Source organism: Taurulus bubalis, assembly GCF_910589615.1.
Source record: "Taurulus bubalis genome assembly, chromosome: 2".
NCBI classification, from domain to species: domain Eukaryota; kingdom Metazoa; phylum Chordata; class Actinopteri; order Perciformes; family Cottidae; genus Taurulus; species Taurulus bubalis.
The window spans coordinates 29,326,280-29,352,344 of NC_136590.1; the positions used below are offsets into that span (position 1 = coordinate 29,326,280).

General features: G+C 39.0%; 1 protein-coding gene across 1 annotated transcript in view; it reads left to right on the plus strand.

The window, feature by feature from the left end:
• The window catches only part of gabrg2 (gamma-aminobutyric acid type A receptor subunit gamma2), a gene marked incomplete at its 3' end in the record, with an annotated part of 50,527 nt that overhangs the window by 6,098 nt on the left and 18,364 nt on the right, over positions 1-26,065 (plus strand). Inside the window, exons 2-6 of the mRNA XM_079235894.1 lie at positions 3,434-3,573; positions 12,404-12,471; positions 15,415-15,635; positions 17,240-17,322; positions 19,169-19,306. Coding sequence (XP_079092020.1) covers positions 3,434-3,573; positions 12,404-12,471; positions 15,415-15,635; positions 17,240-17,322; positions 19,169-19,306 — 650 coding nt within the window. The remainder of the gene's footprint in view (positions 1-3,433; positions 3,574-12,403; positions 12,472-15,414; positions 15,636-17,239; positions 17,323-19,168; positions 19,307-26,065) is intronic.

The following is a 26,065-nucleotide window of genomic DNA, read 5'->3' on the forward strand; positions in this document are numbered from 1 at the left end:
TTTAGTCTGCAAGTCACATCAAATTGAATATCAACAAACCAATACACAGCAGACATTTTCCCCCTTTTCCCCCTCCCATAATAATAAAGTAACTAAATAATAGTTAAATTAAAAACAGATAATAAAAAGAAACATAAACATAAAAATATACTTTACAAACTGAATAATGGGTGTTTTTTTGTTGTTGTTTTTCCTACTAGTCAATGTACATAATCAGACAGCTGTCCTACTCCCCCTGAGCCTGTTCTTGCTGAAGCAAGTCACCAACATTTGTATTATGCCTTAAGAAATACCAAAAAGGTCCCCAGATATTATCAAAAACATTTTGTTTACGTCTAACAATATACGCCATCTTTTCCATTGACATGTTTGAGGCCATTTCTTTAACCCACATACCAATTCTTGGGCCATCAACACTTCTCCAGTTAAGGGCAATTATACGTTTAGCTTGTAATATACACATATCTATGAATCTGAGCTCTTTGCTTTGTAGAAGTGGTATGATAGGATATACACCAAGAATAAAAAGCTTGGGAGTCAATGGTAATTTCTTTGATCAAATTTGATCAATCATTTTGCTGTTTTTTTTAAGATAATTGTGGAGGTTGTCGTTCAAACTCTGGGCCTAACTGTAATATGCACTTCCTTTACATTTTTTTGTAACGTTTATGAAATGAAGGCAATTTTGAGAAGCAATGGGTAGATTATGGTTTTTACTTTTTGCAGTAGTGAAACCTAGTAAATTGAGTGCATGTCAAGCTATACAGACAATTACACCTTAAGGTGCCTTTGCTTTAAGAGATTACCACCTTTTTTATGTGTAAACAGCACACAGCTCTTTGTCAATCAGTTCATCTCAATAGTCCTTTGTCACACAAGTGTTGGGGGAAAGTTGGATGGAAGCCTACACAAGTCAAAACATCTCACTTTGAAAGAGGGGCCATTACTGAACTTGTTTCAGTCTTGAGGAGGAAGAAATCCATGAATCCTTGTGATGAATCTGTCCAGGTGGGCATTTAATGTTGCAGCCAATTTACTTGACATTAATGCTAACATCTGCTGTCTTAACTGCGGTTAGTTTCCATGACTGATGCAGACAAAGTTGCTGACTATCTAACCACATTACCTAAATTAAACATTTGCAAGATCTCTCCATGGGAAAAAGTGTCTTCCGGGAGAACCAATTTAATGATGAAAGCGATGTGTCACATAAATGATAGTGTCTCTCAGCTGGCGTGGTGGTGCACACTGATATGCCCTGATGTATGTTCCATGGAAAATAAACCAAACAGTGTAAAACTCAGTTAATGAATTATCTCCTTTAGATCATCTAGTCCAGGCCTGGCCAACCCGCGGCTCCCGAGCCGCATGCGGGTCTTTACCTGGTTTCATGCGTTTCTTGCGTTCATATCGAAGTTTTTTTTTTTTTTTTTTTTATCTTTTTTTTGATTTTGCAAATACTTTAGACCACCGGTGTCGAAATCAAGGCGCGACGGCTTGAAAGCCATGAAATCGCGGACCCGTTTTCAGTCATTTGCGGACCCGTTTTCAGTCATTCGCGGACCCGTTTTCAGTCATTTGCGACCCGTTTTCAGTCATTCGCGGACCCGTTATTTTGAAGGGATTTTTTAATGCGGCAGAGTGCAATTTATTCAATTTCAGTCATATTGATGTCATGTGTTGTAACTCTGTTACGTTGTTCATTCTGGTCACATGACATCTATTGCTTCTGTCCATCCGGGGAGAGGGATCCTCCTCTGTTGCTCTCCTGAAGGGTTCTTCCTGTTTTCCCTGTGAAATGGTTTTTACTATCTTTATTTGGGGAGTTTTTCCTGATCTGATGTGAGGTCCCGGGACAGGATGTTATTTGTACAGATTGCACATTTTAATTTGTGATTTTGGGCTATATAAAATAAACTGAATTGAATTGAATATTCACACACTCCTCAATGCTGCGTTCACAACACACTTTACTTGCGTGAGTTTACACATCGGACTATTTGTGATAGTTTGCTTCATTCCCAACCTTTTTTTTGTTATGTTCAAAAAGGCTGAAGTTATAACATTATTATGTGTGTTGTATTACCTTGTATCCTTAAGAAGCACTTTTGGGTTTTTAATTGAGTGTGAAAGGGAATATTTCTGTTTGGCATACTGTGATACTATCTCAGGTTCAAACCTAGGTGCCATATTTTCATTAAATCAAATTGAGAAGTTGAAAATGTTCCTCGCTTTGGTCGCGGCTTGTCATTCAGGGTGATGGTGGGTCCTGCAGCCAGATCAGTTAAACCACTGCCCCAGACCACATGCATGTTCTTAGAGTTATGTCCTTCTCAACTGTGACAAAAAAGCTTTGAACAAAGTTAATATAATAACGTGTGTTTAATCTTTGACTTTGTTATTTTGATCTGTTTTAAGTTTGATCTTTGATAGAGTAATGTTGGTTTCTTAACCCTAAATTAAATGGATTTATGTCGTAGTAACAGAGACATTTAAATTTTTGGCTCGGGGGGGGGGGGTATGATGTGGCTATGTGGCTCTTTGCAGTAACACAGTAAAAAATGTGGCTCTTAGTCTCTGACTGGTTGGCCACCCCTGATCTAGTCATGTGTCCCCTCTGAGAAAGCATAATTTGCCATAAACTATATAGATAATTGATCATATATAGATAATATTATATATCCTTTTAGATTAGCACGTATGTACGAGCATTGTGCCATTTTCAGGCTACGATTGCTTAAGTATTTTCTGAATGTGTAAGTGTTTTATGTCAGGAACAAAACTCAGAACCATAGGATTATGAAATAAAAAAATAAAAAAATGGAGATGGAGGGAATGCAAATGATCTGAAAATCCAAGAGCTTATCTTGTCTTATCTGATGTGGTCTAAATGCATGAAATAATTGTTCTTGAAATACTGGTTGGTTCTTCACACATATACTAAATTGTCCAGGCTGTAGATGAACAAATCTGAATCAAAGAACCATGTTTCAAGGACTTTTTTCAAATTAGAATGTGTGCACAAGATGGCATTGCTGCAAGAACACAGACATCTCCGAGCGGAAAAAAAATCAGGCAGTTGACCAAGCCAACATCATTGATTAATGATAACCTTATAGTGTGAACAATGCATGCTGTTGTGTACCGTAGATAATTAATATATCAATCCTACGAAATGATTTTTTCAGTGGTGAACCTACTTTGTTTCCCAAGAAATCCCATAAACAAATTTGAAAGGGAAGGATATTTCAGTGTTTCTCTATTAGCTATAACGTGATTAAGATAAACCTGAAAATATCCCTTCTTACCTTGCCTCTAAGCTACTAGTATGTATTTAGAAAGAACGCAGAGCACAGTACAAACAACACTGCTTGCTCTTATTTTAAAATACATTATTAATTGCATGCATTTATTTTCTCTCTCCTTCTTGCAGCTCCTTCCAGAACGATGAGGACGATGAGGTGGCTAACAAGACGTGGGTGCTGACTCCCAAAGTGTTCGAGAGTGACGTCACACACATCCTAAACAGCCTACTAGATGGATATGACAACAAACTGAGACCTGACATTGGAGGTTGGTACTGATTTTTCACAGACGATTTGTTGAGATGCAGAATCGCAAAGAAATGGCCAAAAGTTGCAATCGGACACGATTATGTCGGACACTCATTATCTGACAGACAGGCCCATACCCAAGCACTTTGTACATTAACTGTAGAAAAAAGATGTAGCGCCTGTGATTACTTACAAACTTTTCTTGTTCTCACTTGTCGCCTATAATCCATGATTGTGCAGCGGTGTGAACCCAAACCCAAAATACACTCCTCTTTCTCAAAATTGTCGCTAAGAAATACATAAAATTAGTTAATAAATTAGGGAAGACTTTCTCCTTTTTTGTAGAATCAAGGAGCGACTAGAAACGTGCACTTGGTATACTGCGGCTCTCGGCCCAGTTTGTCTGCAAAGAGCACTGCTGTATATGGTTGAGTACTGAAAACCGGTGCCACTATGGCCTATACGACCGGTACCTACCTGACCGAAACGCAACGCAGATTTCGGTGCTTCCTCTTGGTGCCTGAGCTGATTTAAATACTTTGTTTACACTACTCTGATGAGTCCGTCCTGGCAGCGGGTTGTATAGCTACAACTAGCCATCAACCTTTTAACAGAAAAAATGCCGAAAGATAAACGGTCAAAAGTGTGGCTTTATTTTGCAAAAAAAGATTTGAATAACGCAACGTGCAGCAAATGCAACAAAACAACTGTATGTAAAGAAGAAGAGCTGAACTCCGAGAGAGAAACGCTTCGTTTTCTCCACCAAACCTTGTTGAGGAAACGTCTGTTTTAAATGCTGGAATCTGGACGAGAAAGCTGCAGAGTTTCTAGAGAGGGAAAAGACTCCCGAACTTTAAACTCTACACTTGCTGCTAGAAACGTCTGTTTCGCTGATGGAAGTCAACGTCAGAGCAGAGAAACCGCAGCTGACCGGCAAGAACACCGGCTGAGAAACGCTCCAAGCCGTGACACAAAGTGAGATTATTAGGAGACGTGTTTCTTCCTCGATTCCTTGGTGTTTGCCGAATTCAAGAGCAGCTCTGTCTGGTTCAGAAAAGCTCTCCCAGTTGATATTAATGATGACATGTAGTCCAGTAAAGCAGCAGAGTTTGTAGAATCCAACAGTTTCAGAGTGGAGTTCTGTTGCACACGTTCCCTATCAGGCCACCTGATGCTTTTTGTCTGTTTTTTTTGTATATATTGTTTATAGTTTGAAGTTAAAAAGTTTGAAGCTGTAGTTTGAAGTCAAGTGTTTTGTATTTATTTATGTATATGTATAGTATACTCTAAACAGTTAATATATTGTTCAATTTGAAAAAAAAAATTGCCATGGCAATAAAAAAGTATCGGTTCAGGCATCGTTTAGGCACCGGTATCGTTTTAAAAGTAGCGTTTTAGCACCGGTATCGAAAAGAAGAAAAGAAAACGATACCCATCCCTACTGCTGTATTGTTTGATTGAATAAATCCAACCCACAATGGCTAACATAAAAAAAAACACATCGTAAACAAAACTTCAATCAAACACGAAAACGTAAGGGGATGAATTCAGGCATTTGGGTCGAAATTGTCGTACAAGACATGTTAAACAATCTACATCAAACGCATCAGGCTGTCTGCCCGTGTAGGAATGGTGATGTACAGCAGTCTGTGTATCGTTAGCTCCGTTAGCTGTCAGTGGTTAACATGCACCAAACAAAAGACCAAGTGAACCACAAAGTAGTTTGCCAAGGACAGATGAACACAGACACACAACCGATTGATGACTTTCCTGGCGGATAATAATTAGGTAGAATTGCATCTTAAAATGGACAGTTCACCACAAACTCCATAATACTTTTTTTCCCCAAGTGTTGGAGACATTGGCTATTGTTTTCTGAGCTGTAACGTCAGCTAGCTCAGTGGTGCTAGATGTGCTAGCACTATCGAGGATAGATGTACACTTTCTTCTGTACAGTGCTACCTATGGTTGACAAGTTTGGTACGGTATAAAGAAGATAGTTCCAACATGAAATGGCTAAAGGTCTGTGGCTTATCTTCAGTAACTGGGTCATGATATCTAGAAGGAGACATTGGTGTTCAGTCAATGCTTTGAGCACCCCAAAACCAAGCGCCATCTAGTTCCATTGTATCCAAGAGAAGGCAGACCTTTCTAGGGTCGATATATTTAACAGTCAGCAACTCACACCAATACATTACTAAATAGCACTAAAGGCAAAAAGAAAAAATACATTTTATTTTTAATTGGGGGTTAGCTGGACTGGAATTTGGGCACCTTTTTTTTTTTAAAGACCGGCTTGTGGTTAGGTTGATAGCATGGTCATTTATCAGGGGGCTTTCAAATGATTTCATATGCCCAAGAGTTCAGAGATTTCCGTCAAGAAGTCATTAAGATCCATGGGCTTCTCACATAATAAGGGGAATATGTTTACTTCATACTTTACAATAAAAACAAAACAAAAAAAATAACTTAATGCCAATGACTCATCATTTTGCTTGGCCTCTACCCTGATGACCTGGGCTTTCCTAACCAAAGCCCACAGATTAAAAGTCATGTTCTACAAAGTACTTTTTTTTCCTGACAACGGATACACTTTTGAAAATAATCTGGCAGCAGCCAGTCAAATTGAACAAACAAAGTTATGTTTAGCAGGCCTCTCACTTTTAGTCTGTGCTGTCTGCTGCTCCTGCCAGTTTAAAATAACAATAATGCTGCGTGGATAAAACAAAAGGAAACTTGGCTGTTCTCTGGATCCGCAACTGGATTTAGACTTGATAAAATGCTATCAAACACCAACCCTATTCACAGGAATAAAATGCCAAGGCACACCTACTCAGATGGCTCTTAAATGTTTATTTGAAAGTAGTTAATACAGGCTTTGAAAAGCATTTATTATTTCTTAAAGTCTACTCTACTGTTACTCGGTTTTACTCTGCATTACATTTAAATCAACTCAAAACACAATGTTTAGGACTTTGACTTGACTTGTGACTTGCCTCACCTCTGGTGGTAGCTAGTAATAATGTTAGTAATGCCAACTGATACCCTTTGATTACCTCTGTTGCAAATTGGAAAAAATAATAGGAAATAATTACTTTTTAATTGCACTGGATGGTCTATTCACTGGGTGTAGAAATTGAACATGAAGGATTTAATATGCACAGCATAGAGTTCATTGTTACTCGATACTGGGTAGTACACGGTGTCCTTGTGTGTTGACGGGCATCCGGGCTGACTATAAATAATGTCTACTTGTGGCAATGTACATACATGCATTATGTTCGTGGTAGCAAGCCTCGTCTTGTCGATGTGAGAAAGAGACAAGTAGCTTACTCCCTTCACTTTGAAAGACAGCTGGGCAGGGCTCCATTGTCTGCACAAGTGCACGTATATCCTAAAGCCTGTCGCGTACATCTGCAAGAGCAGAATAGGGAGATATTCAGTACCCTTGAATACTTGATGATTCATGGGTCAGCATTCCCGGGAAATTGATTTAAGTCAGAACCTGTCACATACTCTTACAGAATAATACAGACATACCACTTTATATGCAAGCCGTGAATTGCTTCGCCATGTACTGTAAGGGAACAGGTTAGTGCTGTATTAAAGCGGCAAATGGTAAGAATAGATTTGATTAAATTTCCTAGCAGGAAGTTGCTGTTACATAGCAGTGATGTAACCCCTCAGATGCTGCGGTGCTGCAAAAATGTTTTCCTGTTTTCCCCCAATTTAAAATGTGCGGTGGTATTTGTCACTACTACCTCCACTGATGACCTATGGAGGGAACATATGTGCTACCTCATCAGTTGCTTCCTCACACTTGCTACTGAGAGGTTATTGCTATCCCACCCAGGTTTCAAACCCTTCCTTGAGGGAGCACCGTTAGGCTTCTCTACTGCGACAAAAACAGAACAATCCCTCACTGGCATCTCCACCACAAACATGGCCAATTATCTTTGGTGGAAAAAGGCAACGACTAAGCTGGAGTACCACTGCCAAGAATTGACCTGATGCAGCTTTAAAGCATGACTAATGAATTGTTCAAGCTGATTAACATGATGTATACAGTCAGTCTGCTTTCATGGTTTCATATACAATGTGTACAATGCTGCATATAATTTGACACATTTCATGAAGGGTAGCCTCTTTATTCTTAAGACTTTAGACGTGAGCTTGTGCTTTAAATTGAAGAGCAGCTCAGATCTGCTTTGAGGTGCGGCATCAGCCCAGAGAGCCACTGGGTAGCTGGGCGACTGGCTGCCACCGACTTAACTATCATCTTCAAACGCACTATGATCTTGCTCACTGGTGGTATTCCAGCTGCTGCCAAGTTACACAGCTACAGAGGGGTTATAATTAGCTGGCTATACTGTCATCTGATCCACCAACCAATCAACCAACCATACCAAGGCAAAGTGAAGATTCTCCTCCACTCCTTACATTGCTGAAATGCTGTAGATTTAGATTCATTTCTAAATGTGCCACATTCTGCCTTTGAAGTCAATTGTGATGCTCATTTAATTTTAATGCCCCTGGAGTCTACTGTACATATGAAAAATGAAGCAAATAGGACATTGAGAGAGATAGAGAAATGGAGAAAATCCTTAGTTCTTAAATCATAATACATCCATAGCTTTAATGGAAAGTCATTGCCTTCTAAAACTAAATATATTGTTTGATTTAATTCACATATATAGAGTGCAATGGAGAAAACATGAGGGTGTACAATGAGTTTAATTAATTGGTCAATATAATTGCTCATGCTCGAGCTGTATTTGGTTATTCTATGAGCTAATTTGTTCAGCCATTCACTGGGATGCTGTAACACCCTGGGTACATCCCAAGTCTTTAAATTGTCGTTTCCTTGCGCCTCGATCGTTGATTGAACCGGAAGTGGTTCTGCGCCGCCATCTTGACGGCCATCCCAAAGCTCTTATTCTGCTCGGAGGATCGAGGAGCGAGGAGCAAGGAGGGAAATCGGAGGAGTCATGATCGAGGAGTCATGATCGAGGAGCACCGAGAGCGAGCTTCCAGGAAGTGTTTTAACGCTGGACACGCCCCCTCACTGTTCATCTGTTATTTGATTGGACGCTGCAGCTGAGCGGACTGATCGCTGGAGTTTCATACCAGAGTAAAGAAATCACAGATTAAACTCAAGTTATATATTAGATCTGTTTTCTTATCATCTGGTTAAAATATGTTCATTGTAGGTCTGAACAACAAAAGGACCTCCAACAACTGTCTTCAAAGATTTGATCTGTTGTTTCCCTCAATAACTTTTATTATGTATGTAATTAAAATCAGAGAGCTGGAGAGGGGAAACACTTTTTTACAACACGTAATGAAGAGAAACTATTTTTATATTGTGGGTTATTTTATAATGATGTCACAATCAGAATTTCAAAACAAATCGACGTAAATTATACATAAATAAGACGCATTCCGCTGGTAGAAATCAATCCTGCCCGTATAAGCAGGACACATCACAGTATAAAATGCAGTTTGTTAAACAGGTAGCAGATGACAGAGAAAACATCTCCACTCTGACACTCATGATAACTTTGTCTTTATTAGAGTTGCAAAGGGGCGGAAATTTTCCACGGGAATTTTGAAAAATAAAAATGTGCCTACGTTTTTTTGCAAAAGCATATAACAGGGAACTTAAATGTAGTTGAGAAAAAGACTATGTACGCCTAGCTCAGCTGGACCCTGAATGCAGCTGGTTGGGAACATTGTCTGCCAGAAACATAAACGTAAACATAAAACGTTCTGTTGTTTTTGAACGTCTTTGTCATCAGTGTTGCGAGCGCCGAGTTGCGTAGAGGCCAAGAGCGGTATAGCAGACAGATAGAGATTTCAATTATAGCTCGCAACAAAAAAATGTGGGTTGGGGGGCGGTGATCATAGGAAATACACCTTTTTTATTCAACGTTCATGTTTTTCTTGTTTGATGAAAGAATAAAGTTCTACTCACAAAATGTCAAAAAAGTCAAAAATGTAATTTTTAAAAGTTGTATTATAAATGTGTGCATGCATGTCTGCTTATGACAAGGTAAATACAGTTAAATTACCCAAAAATGTCCAGTTTATTCCTATTAATTCCCGTTAATTCCTGTATATTCCCGTTTATTCCCATTAATTCCCGTGGAAAGTTTCCAACTTTGAATATTCCCGGAATTTTGCAACCCTAGTCTTTATTAATATAAGTAGTAGTTTAACACCATTAAAACATACAATCATTTTTATCAATATTTTAAGTGCATTTTAATTGGAATGTTCGCTAAAAGCTCTCTGGACAAAACTGTCAGCTGTCAACCTCATCAGTTGCAGGATTGTCTTCTTTGTCTTCCATGTATGTACATCGCCTTCAAGCTGCAGTTGTTAGTTTTCTAGTGTTTGTTACCCGTACCAGTCTTATATTTGTGTGTGACTTTGTTTAGTAAAATACCTTTTTGATTTTCCCTAACCGTGAATCCTGTCGTCTCTTCTGCTTCTGAGTGTCTGCCCCACCACACCCGGTCGTGACAGATGCCTGTGGTGGCTGTGTTGCATGTATTATGATGTCTCAGACAGCAAGTTAGAAAACTCAGCTCAGCCTCTGTATGTTTACTGGCATCTTGGAATAATGTTCCCTTGGGATCTATTTGTGCTTTTATGAAAGACATCCACTTTCCAGTTGGCTGTATACAAGAATACACCTTGTTTTGTATTCATTACTATTTTATGTATTTTATGTATGTGTATTTATATGGATTTTACCAATAATCCAGTCTAGGGTTACATATGTTCTGCATCACATTTTTCACACAAATTCTAATCATGCTAAAAGAGTAATAAGCACTAGTATTCATAGTCAGTGGTAGTCAACAACTGTGTGTGTGTGATTTTGTTTGAAGATATGTGTGCAAAGGTGCGGGGGTGCAATGAACATGCATGTGTGCCTGTGTAACCCCCTCTACTGTGTGTAGCTATCGCTCACACTCACTCCTGCGCCCATATCTTAACCCGGACTCTGTTCTCAGACATAACGTCCAGTCATCCATAAAGATATGCATTGTAGAGAAGTGCACGCAAGTGCAGTGATCCAGGCTGACTTGGAAGGTCTGACAGAGCCCGGCCGTCTGTTTGACACCAAGCTTTCCACTTTCCTGAGCCAAACTGCTTCTGACGTCTGCCCATCTCACCAAGTGTAGGCAGCAGACACCAAGGTGTAATGCATGGCGGTGGACAGATGTACACGTGCGAGTGCTCACGCAAAGATAATTCATTTATACATGAAGAGTGCAACGTTCAATAGTTTAACAAAGGAAAGACTATAGGACAGCACTCCAATCTTCCTTTTTTATATATTGCCACATGGACACTTCCGGCAAGACAACCCTTATTCAGCGTGTATTCTGGCAATTTCCAAACAATACACGCTGGATAAGGGATTCTTGCCCCATACATCCGTGTGGCAATATTAGAAAAAGTCAAATTGGGGTGCTATCCTAGTCTTCCCCTCTTTATCATCTCCATTAAGGATTCAGCACCCAGTCTTCAAAGTCTAGTTGAGAGTTGAGTGTTTGTATGTCAATATTAAATAGTTTCCTCTTTTTTTTTTAACCGCTGCTTGTTTTTTCATCTCCATTGGGCTCAGCATTATAATCCTTCCTCAAATCTTGTCAAGTCAGGATATTTACGAGGCACTTCCAACAGAAATGTGCGTCACTGTGGGAGCACCCGGCCTCAGCAGGTCTTTGAGAAAAGACAGTAACGGATTGGTTGCAGAGAAGAGCTCACAGGCCTGAAGCATAGGAGTGTAGGAAAGGGATGGATGGGATGCTGCAGAGGGCACAAAGGTATTGTGGGAAATAGGACAAGAGCTTGTCAGTAAATACCGATAATGCATGGGGTTTTCTGACATTGGCAGAAGGCCTGTTTGAAGAAATTGTCCCTGTAGGCTCTGATGTAGTGTCCTTGCAGACAAAGGAACAAGATTTTCCATTTCATTAGCGCCATCTGACACATCTTACACCTAGTTAAATCACGATAATGTAATACAGTGTCATAAAAGTAAAGTGGGATCATTTCATTTATGTAATTTAATGTATATTCTGGAGTGAACTGACTATCATTCACACAAACCTAAAATGAATTAAGCCAGCAATTACAAAAATATGAAATCCACATTGTCTTAGTTTAGGAAATCAAACACCAAAACAAACACCCCAAACCGTGACAACAATAATAGATAAAGAATACAAATCTGAAAGAAGATTGTTTTCTACATTTGTCTTCACTAGAAATGTATTGACATATTGGCTTGAAAAAATATTTTGATATGTTTTTCTCATATTATATAAGGAAAGTAAGATATAGTGTTTTTTCATCTCTATTGGTTCTATTGCAATGCACCTTTTGAATTTCTAATTTTCATTTTTCTATTGTATTTGATGGATTTTAGCATGTGGCTTCAGTATAAAGATGTGGTTTCATATTGTGAATGTGATGCCTGATAAAGATCCATGATCTTGCATTTGATTGCATTTTCCCTGAACTTAGTGTAGACCGTGTGCAATCATTCAAAACTTTCTCCTGATTTCATCATATGCACATCATACGCACCTGTCAATCAGGTGTCAGATAAAACCTAACATGGAATACCACTGAACGCTAACTGAGCAGTGATGCTGTCCAGCAGCTTTGTGTTCACACATTCACAACAAAGAGGTTATTTCCATGTTTTCTTCATTGATGCTGAAGATGTAGACATAACTGATCAGAAAACGTCCTGAAACGTATTGTGTATGATAAATAATTGCTCATCTATAAAACTGACATTCTTGTGCTTTTTTTCATCTTTTCAGTGAAACCAACAGTGATCCAGACAGACATGTTTGTCAACAGCATCGGCCCAGTAAATGCCATCAATATGGTGAGTAATACTGGACTATAGTGTTAGTATGGCAATGTTTTTATCAATAACCAGGCTGAAACGGCATGTATAACTAATGGAGGATATTTATGAAAAAAAAATTCCTCCATCCTCAGGGAGCTGAGTGCATAATGATCCAGAGGTTATATCTCTGGAGCTGGCAGGGTTTCGCTGTCTTGCTCAAGCACACTTCAGCAGAGCAGATGCTTGCTGTCATGGTGGATTGGTTGGTCCACATAATCACTATTCTGCCCCACTGCCCTTGTGGTGTTGCAACACAATGCCGGTGTCAATCAGTTACTTAACTACAGCACTGGCCTTTGCACCAGAGGGGATGCATGCGATCCATTTCCTGCATCTATGCTGCATTAAACACCTCTTATTTCAAATTTAGAAAGGCTGATAAACAGTTGAACAATTGTGTTGCTGAACACATGGGCCAGATTTCAAAAGCAGCATATTTGCAAATGGCTCTGTTTGTTGGCAAAACCTAAGATGTTCGCACTTTGTGGTTGCCATTGCATCAGCGACAATCTGAGGTGTCACCTGAGCTCTGTGTGTATTCAAATCAATATACCAGGTTGTTATTTTCCTTGGATCTGGTTTAAAGACATGTTTTGCTTTTGAACATGTGATCTGTTTCAATGGTGAAAGTGACACATTTGAGTTGTGTTTTTGTTGTGCTAAATGTAATTGTGTTCACCAACTACAATGCTGTTTGTGTTTGAGAAACCATTATTTAATTAAAAGGTTGCATACAAAACATGTAAAGTATGTAAAGGAAACCATTTATTAATTCTTATATTGCTAACCATTTTAGAAACACCAGTATTGGTCCTATTACAGTTTATCTCATTGTTCAGCTGAGTACAACGGCTAAAGTAACAATATAATAAAGTGAATAAAATCATGTTATTTCTTTCACCACTTTATTACTTCAAGATGCAAGAAGCTTTTTATGTCCACACAGTCAAGTCTGTGTAGCTTTTGTTTATGCACAACAGCCTCAGCCAATATGAGTGGGAGCACTGCTTTTTTTTTTCAGTACCAGCTTCCAAAACCGATACGTACCAGTGTGGTCCTATTAATATAAATAACAATGTGACATGTTTGAACTGAATTTCAGCTCTCAGTTTCAGATAGAAAGATTCTACTCCACGTTTTTTCATTGATTGGCATTGCTAATGTTGTAACAATGCACAGTAACAAATGAAAACTGGGGAATATTAATGGAATACATATAGCTGCCATTCTGCAGTGACGACTAAGAGAAGAGTTCATCTGATGGTGGAGAGGGAAAAATATTTCGTTGGATAGAAAGAAGGATTAGCAAATCAGAGTCTCTTGAAAATCCCACATAGGCGTTGTTTTATGTGTCATTGTTTTCTGTAGCACGTCCCTGCTGAGAACCCACTTCTATTGTTATTCTGCAGAGCAGTCTGCTCTCCATGGTGGTGGCGTTCCGTTTCACTTAGTCTTAGCTAAAACACCCACTCTCAATAACTGCAGTCACAGTGAAGTTGAAAGAGAAGCATTGATGGGATCAGTTAGAAAACGTGTGTTTGCGCTCACATAAGGGTGTGACGAGGGCATCTCACTGACATGAAACGATGACTGATCGCTTCACATTCATGTGTAATTACCCTGGTTTGGCCAGAGCGTTTCACACTGACATGACAAATGTGGTCGGTAGATTTTTCTAAAGAGTATACAAGCATTAACACATTTTTTTATTTTTAATTATGCAGGAGGAGTCTTTTGAAATGTGGCCAATTTGTAACTCATGTTAGAGAGGGGGAAGTGATAGGACAGACCAACAGCTAGAAGGAGAGGAAGAGATTTGAAGAAGAAACAGAATCATAAATGTACGCTTTGCAGCCACTAGCTATGAACAGTTCTTAGGTGTTCTTGGATGAATGCAGCTGTTTGTGTTGAAAGAAGTGTGATTCTGTGAAATATCTCAGAGTATAAAATGTAGGTTAGAAAAAAAAATGATGTTCATCACATTAAGCAGGGCACAGATCCTAAGGCATTTAATCTTTCTCTCATCATTGGATTTGAACTCTCTGCCTGTCCTTTGTTGAAAGGATGGGAATGTAGCCTGGTGAAAATGCTGTTTTTAAAATCTCATTTTGGACTCTTTGGCATGGATTTACACTTTATTATTGGGCTAAGCTTTGTCCGGAAGTCAATGCCTCTATGCCCTCTTGCACACAAATCCCCTGATTTTTTTGTTTCTCTCATGCTGTACTTCACTTTGAACCTCAGGGCCAACCATTCTGAATAACAAAATGAATATGAAAGGCCGATAGATCCCTCTCACTCACTGTGTCTCCCTTCCCTCTCACATTAGACCACATCTCACCTCAGCTCTTCAACTCTGCCCATGCCGCTTTTCATCTCTCATACCTACATTCTAACACGGCTCTCACAAGGGCTGAATAGGAGACATAAGGTGTTGTCAGGCTCAGGACAAAGTGCTGCCAAGCAGGTTATGAGGTTAGATAACACTTGAGCCAAACAAGGGGAATTATGAATTGCTCCGTTGAACATTTAATTTTCAGGTTGAGGGCTTCAAGATGGTCTTTTTCAACAGAACTCTTTAGGATGGACAAAAGGTATTCTTGGTCTGAATAGAAACCCTCATGTTTGAAGAGAAAAGTGCCTGCAAATGTGTCCCAGCAGTAAGTTTCCACTGCTATAGAAAAGTTCCCCTCAGACAGAAGAACCAGTCCTTTTGCAATACACAATTTGATATCATTGCACATTGCAGTTAAGAGCCAGATATTGGTGACATCACTGGTTGTAAACAATAGTGTTTGCAAGGGTTACTTGACAAACGGAGAGTTTTATCTTGGGTGTTTTATATAAAGCATATTCAGCCTTTAAACTGAAACTTTAACATAACAATTCAGGTAAAAACCTTGTTTTGTCTGTCTTCAGGAATACACTATCGACATCTTTTTTGCTCAGACGTGGTACGACAGGAGGTTAAAATTCAACAGCACAATGAAGGTCCTACGTCTCAACAGCAACATGGTTGGGAAGATCTGGATCCCAGACACTTTTTTCCGCAACTCGAAGAAGGCCGACGCCCACTGGATCACCACACCCAATCGCATGCTTCGTATCTGGAACGATGGTCGGATACTCTACACTCTCAGGTAAAATGTCAGGGATGTCTGAGATAGCATATTAGTAATATAACTGATTTGGGTATTGCTCATTTATCAGACCAGCAGTTGGATTGATTGTGTGGCAGAATTATTTAATTTACAAGTTAACGCCATTTAATCCCATTGAAAGCTTAAATTGTCTATTATCATTATCCAATTAATTATATTTAGTCTGAACCAAGAGATTTTAAAAAAAATGCTTCTAATTTTAGATTTAGTGTTAGACATTTTTCTCCTATGTTGTAAAGATAGCTAAGATAATGGGGAGTTCAAAATCTATTTACAATAACAATTAGTTATAGTGCTCTCAGTTGAATAAAGCAGAAAACGATAGATAAAAGTGAAAAAAAATGTAATTAATCTCGATTCAACAATTTGAGCACTAAAGCTTGATAATAATAATAATAATAACTCAAACTTTTATAGCGCTTATCTTAACTAAGAACTAACGATAACTGTGCAGCATTTCATTTTTTATCTGGATTATTATCAATTTGTTGCCACCAAGGTGCTTCTAGCTCTTCCTGGAATCCACAATAAGAAACATGTGTACTTTAGAAAATATACTGAAGTACCCAACAATTGATAGACTCTCTACACAACACTGATTCATTGTAGTGATTATCCTGAACAGGCCTTGGGCAATTTTAAATTTCAGCATTACTTCTTTATCAGCGTAAGTGAAATCTATCTGACTGAATAGGCAGGAAGTTATTTGTGACAAAGGAAAACTGTAACTGCTGCTTCACCCTAAACAAAAGTCTTTTGACACTTCTACACAGTATATGGTTTGAACATTTTACATTGCCATATTATGGTTTGAGTTTCAGAAATCTGTGGGAAGTTTCTAAAGAAAATATAAATATATTGCTAAATATAGGAATTTCTTTATTATTTAACGGTGCGATCTTGCCTGCAGAGCGATTGACTGGACTAATATATTAGTAATAACAGACTGGCTGCATACTAGTTATGAGTGTAAAACACATGAAGCTAACAAGCGAACATGTGAAACGTGTAAAACAGGAGGATAGATCCAAGGGGAAATATAAATTGTGGTTATTATCATGTTTTGCATGCCATCATAAATAGAGCGGACCTTTATACTGACACCACAATATATCATCAGTGATAATAAGAGAGAAAGTGAACCTTTCTGGACTTAATAAAGCTGTGATGGATGTTCTGCTATGCAGAACGAACACTACCCCTCCACTTCATTAATTTGTTAAGGAACTCTGAATTTAACCACTGGTTAATTAGGATGACCGCTGTGATTGGGAGGACAATGATACATGGCAATAGTGGGTGCATGGATGGGTAAAGTCATTTAAGGTCATTCTCTCATTAAGGGGAAGTTTAATGACTTTGCCTTCAAACACCCTCAAGTGTGAAAAAGAAGAGACATGTGTGTTGCTGTGAATAGTTGTTGTTAATATGTGGATAGGGGTGTAGTTCAGATGTTCCCAACACCCTGTTAAATTTAAACTATTTGTTTGTGTAATTATAAAAATGCACGTGTATATATACATATTTCATTTTTTTACATTTACATTTCTGAGTCAGTGGATCCAAATATTGTATTTCTGCAGATTAACCATCGATGCCGAGTGCCAGCTTAAACTGAACAACTTCCCAATGGATGAGCACTCATGTCCCCTGGAGTTCTCAAGCTGTAAGTTTGGCCATATGCTGATCCCCTACTGTTTTACCTCTTCCTCTGTTTCATCTCAAACACACGCACGCTGTGCCCGTGTACGAGCAACATATGAGCCGAACAAAGACATAATTTAAGGAATTATTATGCAACAGGCAAATCATTTATTTTAGGCCTCGCCATGTGTATTTACGGTTCACAGATTAATGTATGCATGTAAACTATCTACAGCATGTCTTTGCCAGCTAAATTGCGTTCTTTCTCTTCAAAGAGGTCTGTAATATAACTGATGTAGTTATGTGTTACACTATATTATGTTTGAAGAAAAACATTTGTTGAACTCATTGTTCAATTCAATCAGTCATAGTATATACTGGCATTCATCAAGGGGATTGAATAATTTATGATGTATTGCCAACTTGACCAAGGGCTAAGTACTGATTGATTTCCCTTCACTTTGTCAATACTGTTCTAAAAAACATTTCAAAAAGTCCAAATGAGTCAGCCCCCCCTCCCCAAGTGAGCAGCGGATGGGGGGTAAATTATGCTAATGAGGCTGCTATGGATCTACAGAGAGATGCACCATGGGATATTCCCCAGAGAGAATGCTTCCTAAATAGCTCCAGAGCAACAAGAAAGAGAAAGCAGAGGGGTAGCAGGCCTAAAAATGGAACAGAAGCATTCATTTAAATTTGATGAAAGCCATGGATGTTTTCAGAACTTTGAAAATCGCTTGATGTACAGTACATGAGCTCAATCTCAGAGGCAGCAGGCGGAGCACTGAGCAGTGTTCAGCAACGTATCACGCGGGCATATTTTCTCAACACGTGCCACGCAGCATTGTAGATTTCCCAGTGCCTGAAACTCTTTTGCAGCGGTTTTGGATGGCAGATGACATATACAGAGGATACAGATACAGAGGATGCTCCATATCATTTAATTTTGCTGAAAGTGAATTCACAGTATTGAGCTCCAGGAGCATTATGATTCTAGCTTACCAAAAGGACACTGAATCAATAATGGTCCTGGATGCATTGCCAGTGAAGGAGCAGACTGTCCGTCCGCCTGTCTGTAATGTGGCAAATGGGCAGATTCTTCCATCCCCATCTCCTCTGTGGTTTAGCATTACTGGATGCCTGAGAGCACTTTAGTAATGAAGCCATTTAAAGTTCGAACTGGGGAAGCTTCATGTGCATTATTCAAGCCACTCCGTTGGCGGCTGCACACCGCTCATATCTAGACTGACGACAACCGTCACATGATAAGGAGCTGCAGTTCCAAATTGAATGTACTATTAGTTTATATAAGCGTAACAATGTGTTTTTAATCCAAATTTGGATACCAGCCATGCATTCAATACTAAGAAAGAACATTTGATTATGTTAATGAATCTACATTGTCCAAGTGAATTAGCATTAGTAGGATTGTTATTGTAATTCTCACAATCAGAGAGCACCCTCTTGATGTAATACAATTTACTGTAATCCAAGTCACAGACAGACGCGCATCAATTTTGTGATTTTTGCTTTTAAGTCAGCTGAGTGTTCCAGCTTTCCATTTTTCACTCCACAGATGGACTGCATATTTTGTCAGGAGTCTGTTATATGAGGATTCTTTCATGAAACACTTCCCCCTCCAAGAATACTGACTTTGTCAGGATGGAACACTCTAAAATAGAACAGACTGTGCTCTGTGCTTTTGTTTTATTTTGAACAGTTTTCAAACACATTGTTTTATAATGCAGAGAGAGCTCATCAAAGGAGTCAAGTCTTAAGGAAGGAATGTTAGTCTTCGGATTACATTGTGTCATTTCGGCACCAAGCTTCTGACACAGCTCCATTGAACTGTGTTCTTTCCTGTTCAGATGGCTACCCCAGGGAGGAGATTGTTTACAAGTGGAAAAGAAACTCAGTTGAGGTTGGGGACATTCGCTCCTGGAGGCTCTACCAGTTCTCCTTTGTGGGCCTGAGAAACACCTCTGAGATCGTCAGGACTGTCTCAGGTAAGAACATAAAATGTGTATGACAAAAATCATACTCATTCAGTAAAGACTGACTGAATATACACATTATTTGCCAGTGACACATTGCTTGTGTGACAGAAATGATGTATTGATCCATGGGTGCTGCATGACACAACGTTCATGTTGGGCATTATTTATTTAATCTGATGGAGGCAGGAGCGTGCAGGCAGCGTCACCGTAATGTGATGATATGGTCGAATTTCATTCATGAAAATATGAAAGCCATTATTATTATCAGGCTCAGTCATGCATGCCGGTGACTCTAAACGCTTTGTGAAATAAAGTCTCTGACTCTCTCAAAATTGCCCTTCCTCTTCCAAGTCTGATCTGTAAACAATCACTGTTGTTCCAAAGACTGATCTGGTTTGCGTCTGTTGCTAGAGGTTACAACATGGCCATTTATCCACTTTTAGTTCACACTTTTTTCAAGTAAAATCCATAATGGCAAACTACTACATATATTACTACCCTGTGGGATGGGCAGACAGATGCTGCTGGCGTAGTGGGATGTATTTTTCTTACAATACATACCCTCTGTGCACTTTTCATACAACGTGCAAGGTAACGTTTGTACATGTCTTGTCTATCTTCTCAGTGGCTTTTGATTACATACTGTACCTTAGGGACTGTAAAATATTCTTAGTTTTGTTACCACTTCTGTCATTAAGAGTGTATATTTAATGATTTCTGAGCCAGAGGGCAATGTGACCGACAGTACAGTTTGTGGCCGCTACTCCAAAATATTTATAAATGTTTTAACTATTCATTTCAATTCAATTTATCTAGCTAACGCAATTAATTTCACCAAAAATGTAATTAATTCAGAATGAATGCAATAATATGAAGACTTTCTTGAGGAAAAACAGTTGCTTTTCTCTGGCAGTGTTGATGTTTTTGAAGATGGCCACTATGTTTGCACGCATGCTTGTTTATATTCATGAGGTATCGGTAAATAATGTATGTAATGCTCTTCAAGGAATTGATTAGGCTTGTCTGTGGTGTGACTCAAAGAAATCCTCCCTGCAGAGATTAACTTTGGCCAGAGGTGAGTTCATGTTCATTAGATGAGCTGCATTATCCAGAGGAACTGGTGATGGAAATACGGGTCTATTATATATATGTACAAGTAATACATCCCCTCATGAATCCTACTGTTTAATATCTTGGAAATAAATAAATCCATTTCTGCATTTATTCATGTAAACTTGCAAATTTAGAGATGATAATAAAACAATGGTGATAATAGGGAAACAGCTTTTCTTTCTTTATCTCCAATTTAATCTCCTTTTTATGAGATGATCAATTTATCATCGTCTTTCTATTCAGCGAGAATTGATCAGGAGGAATGGATGTGTTTTGGCCGTACTCCATCTGTTTAGAATGTGCTACAGGCTGGAAGGCTACAGAAAGTAAAGTCTTTGTTTCAGACATGTGACAGTAAGGTTGTTATTCTTGCATTTCATTTGCAGCTCATCAGCTAGTCATTTAGTATACTGCTTACCTGTCATAATAAAAGCCCAGTCTGCCTTGTGAGAAACACATACTTTAGCTACACAGAAGTAGAAAAAGTAGAAAATCAGTGAAAAAACAACAGTTTTGAGTTTGATCTCAGTACAATTTTGAAACATACACACTCTAAAGATATAGGAAGATAATGCATTGCCGATAACAGATTTTAGAGGCCTACAATGTAGTTCATTATTTGAAGTGTGTCAACAAAAATAGTTGTATCAGACATGTGGAATTGCAGGCCCTGGTCACACTTGTCTTTTCAATGCGACTTTAATTCCCTGTTATTATTCCCTGTCTAATAAAATGGCTGTACAACAGTGGATAAACACATTTTATTTCCCATACATTTTTTCCCAGTAAAATTTTTAATTTTCTCCCTGCAGTATCAGTTTAATTGTTTTATTGAACAATAGCCACCAACAAGGCTGCAGAAAGATGTGTTGATAAACACATTTTCCAATAAATTCTCCACAATAAAAGTCCACCCATTATTGAGTATGTTTGGGCCTCAGCCCCAAATTTCCTCCTCACTTCTCTTTGCGTTTGCTCCAGAGAGGAAGCCTTATGTCAGTGTTTCAAATGGAAAAACACCCAACGTATTTCATAAATGATTATTGTTCAACCGATACTTAATTTAGGCGGACAACTAAAGAAATTCCTTTAAATTTGCCTCCCGAGGGCTGACAAACCAAGCTCCATCAGAGATACACAGAAATATGCTTGTATGCCCTCGCACACGCAGTAGCCATGGGAATAACTGAACTCACCCAATCGTTCTGTAATTCGCCACAGTTCAACAAAGTGTCACTGACACATAATGCTAGAGCATACCCTTTACACAGTGCATGTGCGTTGTAAAAACCCTGGTGTAAGTTGATTTGAAAAATATATATATAAAAAATAATAAACAACATGCTCTTACATTTTCCTTCTGTTTCAATCACAACATTTTGAAGTGACAACATGAAAAGGCAATCTGTGTAGGAGGCTGAGCTGTAGTGGAGAATTTGCAGCGTCCTCTGACTCTCCCTCTCTTATCTGGTTTGTTATTTCCACAAACAGCCATCTGGTCTCTTGTCAGAGCAGAGAACCTTGGCTGTGGCTGAGAGACCTCTTGTCTCATTTTGCAGTCAGTTTGGGTATCTGACCTGCTTCAAGATTCATGAACACAACATCTGTCTCAAAAAGCAGTCAGTTAGGGCCTCATAATCACCCAGCAGTGGGTAGCACCCTCGAAAGGTATGCTGGAAATCTAGAAATATTCCATAATATGCTGTATCATCAGAAGCTACTTTTGTCCATTTTTTATTGAGCTTCGTCAAAATAACGCTTCCATTAGTAAATGTAGATTTTAAAATGACAATATTTAATATAACATTTTAAAAACAAATATATTTTCTGTATATATGAACTCTGACCATTTCTGAAGTCAAAGTTCAATATTGTGCACATGTCAAACCACCATCTTAGTCAGAGAAGGAAGAGGGCGGAGCTACGATGGTCAGCTAGATGCGTTTTTTACCCTTGAAACAAAAGAAAACATGGCAGAAAAGCGAAAGAAATCTTATAATTTTCACGATGATTGGGAGGAAGAGTTCTTTTTTACAACAGTGAAAGAAAATGTGTGTCTCTCATTTGCGGGGCAACTGTTGCGACGGCGAAGCGGCACAATGTTGAGAGACACTTCGGTACGTATCACAAGAGCTTCAAAGCTAACTACCCACCGGGCAGCGCATTACGGACCGAAAAAGCCTGTGACTTAAAGGCAGCTTTGGGAAAACAACAGTCTTTTTTCAAGAGGCCGGTGGTAAAATCAAAAAAAGCAACTGAAGCTTCGTTTAGAGCTGCACATTTTTTTATAAAGAGCAAGAAAGCCTTTTCTGACGGGGAGTTCTTGGAAGAAGCAATGATGATCATTGCAAACACTGTTTTTAAAGACGAGAAGAATGGTCCCGATGCCATCGCCACTCTCTCCGATGTCCAACTGGGGGCAAGTACGATGGCTAGAAGAGTGTCGGCTCTATCCGAAAACCTGACGGAGCAACTGGACGGGGATCTGCCTGAGTGCAGATGGTTTAGCAATCCAGTGTGACGAGTCCGTGGACAGCACCAGTAAAGCTCAGCTGATGATGTTTATCAGGATGGTGTTTGATGATTTCACCACAAAAGAAGAAGTTCTGACACTTCTCCCCCTGAAGACAACAACGAGGGGAATTGACATCTGCAACGGAGTGAAGAGGTTCTTCGTGGAGAAAAAGGTACCGTTAGAAAATAGTGTCAGTGACTAGTCTACAGACTAATTTGTTCAAAAAGTATAATAGATGTTATGATTTGTTTAAAATGCTACAGAGTTGATTAGTATTAATGTAATATGATTCACAAGAGTTGATTTGTTTTATTTAAATCTTACATAACTGATCATTTGTACAGACAGAGTGCATGATTTGTTAAATGTTTCAAAGATAGTAGTTAGATATGAAAGTTATTGATTTCCCAAAAAATGTTAGACGTGATCATTTGTAAAAAGAAATATAACTAGTGTGATTTTGAACAAAATGATTCATATGTGCTTCATATAAAACTGTCAAATATATTTACAAAATTATCAGAGATGTGATACCTCAAATGTGATACCTTTCAAATGTTGAAACAGATTAACAGAAATAAATGTTTCATGTTTAGATATATCCGTTTCCTACCATTATTGTTGGGGAAATTGTTAATAATTTTTGTGAGGAATAATTAATATTGATTTGTGATCAGACAGTCACTTTACATGTATTATTACTATTATTATTAAAAGGTGATCTGTGCAACTTTGTTATTCAGGAAGTTTGTATCAAACAAGTAGCCCTTCGTATTATGTTGTACCCTTGAAGTAGCTCTTGGTTTCAAAAAGGTTGGTGACCCCTGCCCTAGAGTCTATAGAGTCGGGAGTCGGGGAGACTGTCCTTCAACCAGACAGCCCTGGGCTTAGGCACTCATTCAGCATCTGATGGTGTGTACAATACTGCGTTGTCCACTAGCAAGACACTGAATCCCTCTCAGCTAAGGGTTCTTTGTCCAGAAGGATATAGTTAGTTACGGATATTCTTTAAAAATAATCTTCTTTTGCACAGTATTCCACTCGAAGCACTCTGCTGAATCATCATCAGTGAAACTGAATTGAAATGGGTCAGGTGAGGCAACAGAGGGACACATAATGGTAAGCTAAGCAGACAAGCAGGCAGTGTGAATTGGCCACATCCCGGCAATGAAGACTGCAGCAAATAGTCAGAGGAAGAGATTCCTTCTCATTCCGTGAGACAAGCCAGTCTCTCCCAGGCTCCACTTGGACAAAAAGACTACTCCCGCATTAAGGAATCTATGCTCGTACTCTGAGTATCTTTTTTTCTTCTTTTTTTTTTAATAAAATGTGATGCATGATTAAAGAACGATTGAGTGATATTGCAATTAAAATGGGCTGGGGCGGTGACATGCCATTTGCTGCTCTCATCCAGTTGTGTTGTAGCTGTTTGTAAAGGCTCTGTCTGTTTTTATTTTGTTCCTCAGCCAGTGTCCAAAGGCCTGGTCTCTCAACATGTCACTTCACATCAGCGCCACCTGTATTACCTGGAAGCTCATACCTGCATTTACAAACACAGACACTCACACACACACAACGCACACATTTGGATGCCCGTACACAATTGCATGAAGAAAAGAAAAGAAAAGAAAAAACATTCACTCCTGCTTGTGACAAGCAAGGACCCTTGAAAGGATGCCAGTGGACAGAATAGAAGAAAAAGAGATACAGACAATTTTGAAGGTAAGACAGCCAAAGCACTGGATGCAGAGCTAACGTAGCTGGTACGTTAACCCCTCAGTGGCCGGGTTAAGCTTGGTGCTGGGAGCTGTGTTCTCACCCATCTGCCAGGCTGGAGTTCAGGGATGAACATCATAGTGCAGACAAGGACAGAGAGAAGAGAAAAAAAAGAGAACGCCGGCGAAGAGCAGCAGCGGACAAATCATAGAGGGGTGTCAGGAATAAAATGGAAAGGGGTGGTAGTTGTGGCATTTTATTGGTCCTGCAAAGGAAAATTGAAAAACAGAATCCACTTTGCCAGTTTACAGAGGTCAAGTGTGTCGAGATGTGCGGCTCAAAATGTGTGGATTTACTGCATCTGAGGTTATACTTTTGGGGCTTATGTCTCAGTAACTACACTAGCAACATTATATAAACTTGTATCTTGTCTTCTGGAATTGTCTATCAAATACATTTCTTAAATTACCTTCATATAGCTTTGTTTGCTCATTTTCCATCTTCGTCTTAGTGTGAACGGTGCAACAATTGTTGTTGTTTTTTTTTAGGACAAACACTCATCTTTGTGGTTGTTGTTAAATTGACTAATGCCGCTGTGTCGACTACTGCATTTTCTCATTTTGTCTGAAGGAGTGTTGTTAGCGGGAAACCCTAGAGCAGGGGTAGCCAACTTGTATATAAACTTGTACTCATGAATATAAAGTAATGAAACAGCCATTGTTGCTATTTACCAAATGTTATTGAATGCTTTTTAAGTTCCTGTATTGTTACTCACCAAGGGCCTGCTCAAGAAGACATTACCTGACCGGGCATTATCAAACCACTTGATGAGGGCAGCTTCATCCTCAGGGGCTTTGCCCTTGTGCAATTCTTTTCTGTCCCCATCAAGAGCAGCCATAACTGTTTCTCATTGTTTCAGTAGACTACACTGAGGAACACCAAGTTTCCTTGCTGCATCTCAGGGGCTTGTTTTTGGCAGGCTTTGAGGAAACTACATTTCTTTATGCGAGGAAATTATTTTCTTTGTCCCACCATGATTTGGGAAGTGACACTCCGCCTCAGTTAGCCAACCAGAAGCAGATGGGAAGGTGTCATTGAAGTTGAGTAAAAAAAAAGAATTACAGTAGACTCTAAATCTAAAAATCTTACTGGGATTATCCTTATAAGCATCAAAGTCGGATTTCAATAAAACACACATTTCCGTAACCCTACAGGCCTGTGGGAGTCTAACAAAGCAATCAACCTTATTATAACCCCCCAATTAGTACCTTTAAAGTCACCAAACGGCTGGAGTCTTTTTTTTTCTTTTGCCGGCGAACTCTTCTGAATCCTTCCTTTCTGGTCGGCCCACATTTCTAAAACCACGTCATACAGCAAGTGCAGAAGCTGATGAACATTTCAGTTCCCAGCATGCCCAAATTGGC